This window comes from Eurypyga helias, unplaced genomic scaffold, assembly GCF_000690775.1.
Source record: "Eurypyga helias isolate BGI_N326 unplaced genomic scaffold, ASM69077v1 scaffold5354, whole genome shotgun sequence".
Taxonomy (NCBI): Eukaryota; Metazoa; Chordata; class Aves; order Eurypygiformes; family Eurypygidae; genus Eurypyga; species Eurypyga helias.
This window is the reverse complement of record NW_010245514.1, coordinates 6,568-18,094: the sequence shown is the minus strand read 5'-3', so window position 1 is coordinate 18,094 and position 11,527 is coordinate 6,568. Positions and strand designations below refer to the sequence as shown.

At 33.8% G+C, this 11,527-nt stretch overlaps 1 protein-coding gene across 1 annotated transcript in view; it reads left to right on the top strand.

The window, feature by feature from the left end:
• The window catches only part of LOC104508452 (glutamate receptor ionotropic, kainate 2-like), a gene marked incomplete at both ends in the record, with an annotated part of 8,826 nt that extends 7,896 nt beyond the window's left edge, over positions 1 to 930 (top strand). Inside the window, one exon of the mRNA XM_010150089.1 lies at positions 724 to 930. Within this exon, the coding sequence (XP_010148391.1) occupies positions 724 to 930 (207 nt within the window). The remainder of the gene's footprint in view (positions 1 to 723) is intronic.
• Between the last annotated feature and the right edge of the window lie 10,597 nt (positions 931 to 11,527).

Here is an 11,527-nt window from a genome sequence, read left to right as displayed (position 1 = left end):
GACAAATCCTTATTAAAGCTGTCAGATGCCTGCAGGATGAAGTGCCTATAACCCCCCTGAGTGATGATGTGGAGATTTAGGGATGTATGAATTTTGCTAAGTTACCCTGGAGAGTTTATCTGATTATTTATTGAGACTTTCATTTGGTACAGTAATTTTATCTAGTACCGTTTGTCTTACCTTACTTATTTTTCAATGTTTAAAAATGCAAGAAGCCTGTCTAAAACATGAGCAAAGACTAACTTTTGTATGTAACCCATCAAATACAACAAATACAATATTGGTGCCATATTGTATTGGAAAACTACCTTGGTTGGGTTTTTTTTTTTTTGTTTGTTTGTTTTTTCTCAGTTGCCAAAGCACATTTTAAGCCTCTTAAAATGCAGAAATAATGTTAATCCAAACAATGCATTTCGTGTTAATATATAATGTAGCTTGTCAAAGAGCACATTTAAAATTTAGCTTTTATATTAATTCCTTGAAGATATGTCTACAGTTTATACAGTGTCATTTTTTTCAGATAAGAATGATCAAGAGGGTCTTCTGACTAACTACAGTTTTGAGATACAGAGAGTTTAGACAACCATAAGCTAAAAGGACTCTACTTCTCATCTTAGTTCTTTGTACATGGACTAGTATCATGACAGCGTACTACTTTAGGTTAAAAAGAAAGAAAAGTGTTGGGGGCACTCATTACCTATTCTTCCTTTTTAATTTTTACAGGAAGAGCCATATGTTATGTTCAAGAAATCTGACAAACCCTTATACGGAAATGATAGATTTGAAGGTTATTGCATTGACCTCCTCAGGGAGCTGTCTACTATTCTTGGATTTTCCTATGAGATTAGACTGGTGGAGGACGGAAAATATGGAGCTCAGGAAGATGCCAGCGGACAGTGGAATGGAATGGTTCGTGAACTAATTGATCATGTAAGTTAACTTTCAGAAACTTTCTGCTATTCATTTATCTATCAAATATATTTATATAAATCGTAAAACTTTTATGAGAATGCTATTTGAATGGTACTGTTTTGCAAAATGCAGATATTTTAAAAGTAATGCAAGTATGTTCATATCAATGTTTTCTATGATGTAGAATTTGTTAAACAAAGACTGTTCTGCATCTCTGTTTTGCCTATAGGCAGTGTTTGTTTCTGCCAAACTGGTTTAGCTCTTCTGTGGCATATGCCTAAGTCTATTGAATAGATAGCATTCAAATTTTATTTCTGAGAATAAATATAAAAATATTTTTTGTGACAAAATGCATGTCTTCATTAAAAAATAGAAGTCAGGCCTCCTCTTCTGATAGTGGGTCTTTGTCTTAGAGCAATTTCTGTTTACATACTGTAAAAACAAATTATTTGATATACAAAAAGAAGATGAACATCTTTCTTGAAACTAACAATAAAGTGCAAGCAGTAAGCCAAAAATATCAACATATATTAAAACAGCAAAATAATTCAGTATGTGTCAAAATAGATAGTGTTACAATTACTTTTAAAAGAGTAAGGCAGGCATTACTTCATGTCCTTGAAAACATGTTTTCCAATTTGGTCATGCCAGTTGAATTCAGTCTCTTCGAAACATTTTAGTAAATTTGAAAATTATGTCATTGTCCCTTTTTGCATTTTTTTTTGGGTGAATTGCTTGATATAGAGACATTTGATCATTTAAAATAGGGAGACGGGGAGACTATTATAGCCAATTGAAGTGAAATATCCTAAGGATGGCAGATTCTGCATGGATAACTTGAAGAAAAATATTCACTAACCTTATTTCAGGTTGCTTTAAGATTTCAGAATATGAATAGAACATGGGCTAATGAAAATACTCATATTTACTGGAAGGATTGTTATCTTTGTGCTTTTCTAGTAAATAATTATCTGCAACAGATGTTGATTATGCCTAGCTTCACAGTTTTAAGAAGAATGTATGGGAGTATTATGTTTCTATTACCATTAAATATGTGTATGCGTTACACCCAGTATACATAAATAGAAAGTAAGCAGATACTTAGCTAAACACTCTTTCCCTTTCTATACATGCATATTTTTCACACATGTCATGTCTAAATGCATAGGCATGCTTAGACACTAGATTTGATGGTTGGTAGACAGTTTTATCATCTGGAATAATTTTCCATGATGGGGGTAGATATGTTTTTTGAATTTCTTATATAATTTATATAATTCTTCAGAAGCAAAGAAAAATCATATTTGCTTTTATTATTCAGTCCTAAAACTTCCTTGAACAATCATTATTAAGTCCTCACTAAGATAATCTTGAAATAAAATACATTTGAAGAAGTTGCAGCAGTAAAGTATGTGGAACAGGAGCTGTTCTAAACTTTTCCTTTTGATAACTGAGATTGAAACATGTGTTCCTTTTCCCCCACAGATAGCATATAACAAATCTTAGATCAAAACTTATTTTGGCTTTTGAAATGATGCTTACCTAGGAGTCAAAAAAGGTTTAGATACTATGCTTAGTGCATCATGGAAGATGAGGTCTAACTTCTGAACGTGGATGATAACTTTTACAAGTCTCTCTCAATTTCTCAAATGTTAAAATTTTCCTTTTAACATTTCTCTGGTTTCTCTTTTTTTTTTTTTTTTTGTTTTAATCTATTTGAATACTTGCAATTTATTTATACATTTGTGTCATTTGTTAACAATGCATGTTATTGGTACATTTAATTAGCAAGCAATGCTGCATACTTCAGAACTAATGTACGAGAACTTAGAGAAAAATTCCAGATAGACAGTTACAACATTTGGTGTTTTCACATGGTTAGTAATTCACTTGTCCCATTAGGTCAGATTTTCAGTCTTTCCCTTAGAGAATATTTTTAAGTGTCAAAAAGGTTTTCCTTTGTATAAAGTAATGTAATAAACTCAATTACTATTTCTTTTGCAAGGTGAAATGATTCCATCTGTACTTTTCAACCTAAGTTTCTAATTATAAAAAAATAGACTACAGAATGAAGACAGACTTCTGCAAATTGCCATAACATTTACATTTATTTGAAAAATATTTTTAGAATTTATTTTATTTTTATCTGCTTGTTATATTTTCACTGTCAGTCACTAAAGTTCAGAAAGAAAGGATACTATACTATATAATGTTATAATGGCAGTTTGTAGCATTTGTAATTGAAGAATAAATAAAATGGATAATTTCTATATATTATGTGTGTAGAAAAGAAGATGAACAATTTAGACAGAGATAAAAAGTACCAAGTAGAATCTAAATTTGTTAAATAATCTGTTTAAATTTGTGCTTAGTCACTACATAATTGCTTAAAATCAAAAGTGTAAGTGAAATTAGGAGAATACTATCTAAACTAAGCTCAGCACATGATGTCAGTCTCAGGCTTAAAATTTTACAGTATGAACCGAGACTGAAGCCTTTACCTCAGACTTTGTGGGTTTTCAGTCTACTTTCCCATAGTTTATTCACCTTTCTTCTTTCTTTGATGGTTTTCCTAAGTGTTCACATATGCCATCATTCTGATATTTGTCTCCAAACAGTGACTAGTTTCCTTTTGAGTAAATGATAGGTACTGAAAGTGAAAAATGAGTTCAGCAATTCTTCCTCTTTGAAAACTGAATGATAATGATTTGTCATTGGAAAAGACAGTGGTCTCTACAGTTGCAAATGCATGAGAAATATTCACTGGGACAGTGAATACAGATGAGTTTTCCCTATGAAAATATTTTAAACTGAATTTCTCCAGTCAAGTCGTGTGATTTCCTTGCCACAGTTTTTCATGCATTATTTTACCCTCCTCTCTGGTTAATTCAAGACAAGGGTGTTAGATACTTGGGGAGGGGGAGCTAAAATCCAGGTGTTCCAATCCTTTACAGATGTATTCCTCATAAAGAAGTATTCTTTATACTGATTTTTTGCGTTTGGTTCAAGAACTTTATTCAAGGACAGATTTAGTGAATTAGTTTTGAACTGAATTATAAGTTCTGGAGATTTCAGGTTGTTCTGGGGTGGTAAAAGTTGTTATGGCACTATCTTTTATTGTATGATATATATAGCTTTTATTGTATGAGATATATAGCATGCATAAATTATGTTCCCCTATACCTACCAGATACTGATCGAATAAAAATAAATATTTTTGCTTTTTTTCTGTTAGACATTCTACTTCACAGCTCCAAAATGACTTTAAAATGTTTTTACTGTTGGGTTCTAAAACAGGCAAAAGATTAGTATTTTAGACTTTCCCAGAGTTATAAATGAAAAATCCACTGGAAAGTAGTTTGTTATTATTATATACCATTAAAAATAACCTCTTTTTTTCCCTGGCTCTTTGAATGATTCTTCTAAAGTACAAAGTTTATGCATTACAAATAGACTTAAGGCTTGCAGATTGTTTATGATTCATAAATAATTATAGAAAAGATCCAATTTTTAGATTATGACTGTTCTTTTATTATATGTGAGGATTAAATGGGAACTTTCCTTCATATCTGAGAAGAGTAGAATTTTCAGCTAGTGGAATTTAAGACCAATGCAGCTGGGCAGTTGGAAAGCACTACTTAATCTGAATTATCTTTAGATATAGCTTTGTGTTTTACTTCAGTATCTTTTGAACTTTTAAAAATCGTTATCTTACTAATAAATGCTTATATACAAAATACTTATATTCATAAAAATAGCACTGGTCTGTAATTTTCTTAAGAACAGAGTAGTTTCAGATGTTTAGATAATTAGTTTAAATGGTTTCTGGAGACCTCTTTCTAAATAACTTGTCACTTTTTTTTTTTCTTCTGAGTTTATATCCTTATGTTCTTGAAGGACTAGCTCTTTGTATTACTGTGTAGAAGTGAAAAAAAAACTTCCAGTAAACAATTATATACATTTTTGGTTCCTTCCTTTTTGATACAAATTAAGAAAACTATATGAGTAAAGGAATTTAAGTTTCTTCCAGGTTGGCTTTTTTTTTTTTTTCTAATCTACTTCCCAGTTTCATCATGTTGTTTGAACCCATTCTCTTTGCTTCATACTTACTGCAAATCCTGCCATATAGAGACTCATAAGGAAAGGTGAAGGAGCTTCTCTTGCCTATTCTCCTCAAGGATAGATAGTCTTCCTCCTTGTAACTTGCATGCAAAAGGTCTGCCAGTTGGGATTTTTCAATGCAATACACGACAGTTTAGCCATGCCCCTTTCATTAATCAAAATCTCAGAAAATTTGATGGTTACTGGGATTTAGAGACTATTTAGGAGAAAGAAAGATTAAGCATTCTATCTTTTGCACCAATATTATATATGCTGGACAATAAAACCTGTGGCCTGTTATTACCCTTCAGAGCACCATATTTACTTTATGGCTGCCTGATTGTATTAGTGAAAACACTGGTCCAATATTGACACTCTTACAGCTCTATGTAACTCTCCACTCCAACTGATTTTTTTTTTCAAATAATGCTCCCTAATTAATGTACTGACACTTACTCATATACTACTACTTATTGAATATTATTATTATTAGTCCATTTTCTCTCTTTCTTTGCAGCCAATGTTAACTGTCATTCATTTCATATTTCTTTAAAAATATTATAGATGTCATAGGTTAAACAGATCTATCTACTGATAGATTAATAGTAAACATTAGAAAAATTATAAAACAGGCCTGAAATATAAGACTTGTGGAGATTTAAAAAAAAAAAAAAAAAAATCTCCAGAGAATGCCTTCATATATGACAACATTTGAGTGCACTGCTGATTGGAAGTTAAACTGGCGGTGTTAGAAAAACAATGAACTAGTATAGCAAGATCTTATTTAGGATTTGCAGAAAAGACTTCAAACTATTTAGGCCTTAAGTTTAGAAAATTGCCTTACAGCAGTCTTTTGAAATATTTATTACAATCACATTAACAGCTATAAAATTATCAATTTAAATATAGAAATTGTTATTTCTTCTTTAACATATTTTCCATTTATTCATAGTATAGATTAACCACATCATCACATAATGATATCAGCAAATAAAAATAGACAGGAATATATCATAATGCAGAAGTGATTCTAACTTGTATTTCTGAAAAAAATGCACCTTTTTATCATGACCTATCTTTCTCCATCTAAACCTGCATCTCAGACTTCTGTTAATGTTCATCTTGGCTATCTCACTGTCAAATTCAGTTGAACATCACCAAAACTTATCTCATTTTTTTTTACTTGTCTTTTTTTAGTCCTTCGTTCTTGTCACTGTTCCTAAAAACAACATTCTCATAAAAGTTCAAGACCATAAGGTCTTTGACCATCATTTTAGATGTCTTTTTATTTCCTTTTTCATAGAGACTGTGTTCACATCATGGCATGTCTTATATAAATCTTGAAACATCAACTTTTTTTTTTTTTTTTTTTTTTGCCCATACAGTAAAATACCTCTCCGGCCACACTTTTATTTCGTATGTTTCCTTCCCTACAGCAGCAATCTTGTTTCTGTCTTCTAAGAACTTCTAAGAAGTTAATGAATGTTTTTTTAGCTTCATTTTCCTCACTGGCTTGACCTAATGTTTTATGTGCATTATTTTCTCTTATTCTGCTGTATGAGTGATGTTGTGAGTGCTTTATTTCCATTCCTGGTTGAATCATGACTGTATCATTAAAACCCCTTGATACTTTGGCTTTGTGTTCTTCAGAAACAGTAAAAATTGTTTACAATTCAACAAAAAATTTGACTCTGAAATTAATCCTAAAAAAGATTTTTTTTGTTAGGTTTGTTTCCTAGTTAAAAGCATTTACTGACTGTAACTGTTGTTTTTAAAAAAACATTTTTTCATTAGAAATTCTTTTGGTAGGTATTTTTCAATCAATTAATGATAAGTGAATTTTTCTCTGAAATTTGTTGTTCTGGTTTTGGTGCTCTCTATAAAAAAGAGAAAAAATAATTTCAACATTTTGATTGAAAGAAGTGATGATATAATTAGAAATTTAGGATCAGATACTGAGTTTGGGATCATATGTTGACCCACAGTCAATTTGGGGTCTTAATATCCTTTTCAAGACGGGTAAAGACCTCTCGTTGTCACAGAATCATAGAATTGTTTGGGTTGGAAGGGACCTTAAAGATCATCTAGTTCCAACCCGACTTCCTCTTCATTGGGATGCATTGCTCCTGATCTTGGAAGAGAAGGTCCTTGAATACTCGCCAGCTTTCTTGGACCCCTCTTCCCTCCAGGGTTTCATCCCAAGGAACCTTTCCATTCAGTTCCCTGAAGAGGCTAAAGTTTCCTCTCCTGAAGTCCAGGGTAGTGAGCTTGCTGCACGCACTCCTCACCTCCGTAAGGATCTCAAATACCACCATTTTGTGGATGCTGCAGCCAAGGCTGCCCTTGAGCTTCACATCCCCTACCAGCCTCCCCACCTCCATTGGTGAGAACAAGGCCCAGCATGGCACCCCTCCTCATCACCTCTTCTATCACTTGGAAAAGGAAGTTCTCATCGATGCATTCCAGGAACCTCCTGGCTTGCTTGTGCCCTGCCATGTTTTCCCCCCAGCAGGTATCAGGGTGGTTGAAGTCACCCATGAGGATAAGGGTTGGTGAAAGTGAGACTGTTGCTATCTGCCTGTAGTAGGCCTCATCCACTTGCTCGACCCGGCCAGGTGGCCTGTAGCAAATTCCTACTTCATTATTCCCTCTCCCTGCCCTCCCTTTAATCCTGACCCATAAGCTCTCGGTCAGTTCCTCATCCAGTGGAGTTCCACACACTCCAGCTGGTCTCTGACATGGGGAGCAACGCCCCTCCTCATCTCCCCTGCCTGTCCTTGCTGAAGAGCCTGTAATCTTCCATTCTGACACTCCAGTCATAGGAGCCGTCCCACCACGTTTCCAAGATGCCACAAATCTTTTAACTTGAATAAAATAAAAGAATTCTAGGATACAAGGTTTTTTTTTTCAGCTACCTTAGGAATAATCCTTCTCCTGCTACTATGTCGTGCCAATGGTGAGATACCAGGCAATGACAGGTATATTTCATAATTTTCTCTACTGGAATAAACAAGCAGAAAATTTTTTGTTAGAGGAAAAAAATATTAGCTTGATTTTGATCCAATTCTTTCTGTCTTAGTTCTCCTTACCTTCAGTATTATTTTTAAGCTCCTTAGAGCAGATACAACTTATAGTATATTAAAATACATAATAAGATGTCAAGCACTACTAAATAATTGTTGAGTATTCTGTTAATATTTCTCTTATCTGAAAAAGAATCACCTTCAGAGTAAGGTATCTTTCCACCAGCATCTGCAAAATGAGTGTTTATCTTTTGTGAAAGTACAACATACATTTACTTGTGCAGAAAACCCCTAAACAACACCCCTGCATCCACATGCCCCCTTTCGTTCCCCCACCCCCTGCCACCTCAGAGCACTGCTTAATTTTCTTTGTTTTCTGTTTTTCACTTACTTATTTGCATTCTTAGAAGGGGGAGCTGGTTGCATATAATTGCAGCATTTTACTTCATAACAGTTCAGAGTTTAGTTCTTAATATTTACCTTTACAAAAAATGTTTTGTCTGCATTCTTGAGGTGGTAAAAATTGGTTTTTTATAAGTGTATAAGTAGCTAAGGTTTTTTTTATAGTTCTTGTTTTTGAAGGACTTTTCTTTCTGTAAATATAGCAGCTCTAGAAAACCGAAGTACGATACATGTGAACCTCTCTAGAAAAAACCCCAATCTTTCTTTTTACCAAATAAATTTTATGTTGAAATTTGCAACTGGTCATCAATATTAAGAAAAAAAGATATATTTTCTATTCTCTCTTCCTTTAAAATGCAGCTGTGTTGAGCTTTTTTTTTTTTTTCTCTATAATTAATATTGTTCAAAAGTGCTTGTAATCCTGGCCAGATTTTCTTTATTCAGAGAACTGTTATCTCTGACTTTTGTCCATTAACATTTTAAATAGCTATAATTTTGATGACTCTCTTTTGTGCATGTCAAATTATTTACTGAGACAATTAACATGGCAATCTTGATTAAAGAATGAGGCTTATCTGTGAATACATGGAATCTGAGAGGGTAATCAATGTTGTAGTTTTATGAAACAAGGGCAGCTCATGTGTAAAAGATTTGAAAGGTAATTTTTGACAAAGCCTCCTTTACTGTTGGTGGTGTTATTGCATAAGCAAGGTATTAATAATTGCAGATGTTCTCAAAGAGGACAGAAGATTTTGATATGAAGTCCTTTTTTCAAATACATTTTTAGAACCTACTTGACATCTTACTACAGGCCTCGTAACATCAATTTTATTTTGACTACAATTCCATAGATTAAAATTTGTACCATGAAGGGAAGACAGGCTGCGAGAAACTAAATTCAGGGTTAAAATGCCTAAAAGAATGTTTTGGTAAAAGGTGTCTGTTGTAGGTGTCTGTATGTAGGCTTCTGTTTTACCCAGTAGACACCTAGTGAAAACAATCATACCAGAGCTGAGAGATAAATTTGGCTTATCTTCTAAAGCTGTGACCAGTGGGTAAATCAGGCTAGATACTCCATGATCTCAAGCACATCTGTGTAAGGCAGCAGATACGACAGAGGGCATGCATCCTGTTCTAGAGCAGTACATTTGAGGACAGGTTGGCTGTCCAAGGTATGTCTTATGCAGTAGACATTTTCAGGAAGACAGAACACTTGTCTAGGACATGGTCAGCTGAATTGCTCTTTAGACTCCATCAACTGTATTGATTTGAATCATAGAATCTTTTAGGTTGGAAAAGTTAACTCTTTCCTGACTAAAACCATCACAGACCTTCAAGTCCAACCATTAACCTAATACTCCTAATACCACCACTAAACTGTGTCCCAAAGCACCTCGTCCACAAGTGTCTTAAATACCTCCAGGGATGCAGATTCTATCACCTATTGGGCAGCCCGTTCCAGTGCTTGACAACCCTTTCAGTGAAGAAATATTTCCTACTATCTAATTTAAACCTCCTCTAGTGCAAGTTGAGGCCGTTTCCTCTTGTGCTATCAGAAATTCACTGGCTGTGATTGGAGCTTAAACAGCTACAGTTTAAGACAGTATCCCACATGTAAGCGTCTGGTGCCACTTGAGCTTCCGTAAGCTGTCCAAGGCACCCACATAGTGCTGGCAGACCTAAGACTTATGGGAGGCCCTTTCATTGATGGGTATCCCGGTGCAGATAGAGGCATGGGGATACCTTAGAGCATGTTACAAGTTCTAGTCCAATTGAGAAAAGGACTGGAATAAGAGCCCAGGCATTTGCCTTTTGATGTTAGCTAAAACTTAGGTCTTGCTTGAAGCAATTGTGAGGTTACTATCAGTCTTTACAAAATTGCATTTATACTGCACTTGCTACAGTATTCCTTGAGTGTTCATCTTACTTTTAATTACTGTCAGTAAATATGAGTAGATAAATTTATCTGTCAATGAAATATACTAAGACTTTTCCAAATGCCTATCCTTGTTTATGCAAGTAAATATATCTGTTTTCTGATGGTATGATGCTATTTGTTTTCATTGTCCCTGTCACCTATCATGTTTGTATTAGGAGGTGGAAAAAATGAGGATTACTGTGTGAAACTATGTGAAAAAAATAGCTGTCTGGGAACCTCTATGAATTAAGAAAGATAGCAATTACTTTTGCTAATGGTGCCTTCATAACAAGGTGGAATTTTTTTTGTCTTCCTAATTTTTCTGTATTTTTAAATAGATCATTTAAGCTGTCTGGATAGCACTTTTGTCTTTCATCTAGATGTATAGTTTGATGAAATATTTTTTTACCAGGCTAATAACAAAAGATAAATTATTTTACAAATCTTCATTTAAATTAGTTATTTTGTTTCTTTGATAAAACATCATGGGTTTTGTCCGTTTTTACTTGAGGAGTAACAACATCTATTCATCACAAAAATGAAAAAAACCCACACAGTAACTTGCATGCACTTCAGTTTCACATTCAACAATAGGCTTAATAAGTCCTGATTTATTTTGTTCCCTTGAAAACATATTATTTCTGTTGCTGGAACAGGTTACATGATGCATAATATTAGTCATCAACACAAATTATATTCATAGACAAAAAGTTATTTTTAATTTATTTTCTTATGGCAAGGAATGTTTATGCTATTCAGGCTAAGGGAAGTATGTAAGAAAGGGGAGAGTGAATGTAAGTACTGCAGTTTGGAGTGGCAAAGATAAGTGTTACACAGATCTCTAATGAATAATAAGAATGTGTGGATTATCATGTGAGTGTAGTAGATAATGTAACAGACTTATAAATTTATATCAAGGGAATTCCAGTGGGACTTAAAGCCACCTACCTTCTAGTTAGACACAAAGCCACACTTGTGCCTTGGGAGTCCATCACTGACAGAGGAGAGATGCAGACTAAATGTAAAATTAGAAATACATATGCAATACCCCAGCCTAAAGCTTGGGGACCCTGATTTTGAGGAAAGCAGGGTTTATATATATGTTACGAGTCAAATCACCTGGTTGAGGAGTAGGCTAATCAGTTACCATTGTTTGTGAAATATGTGCGTG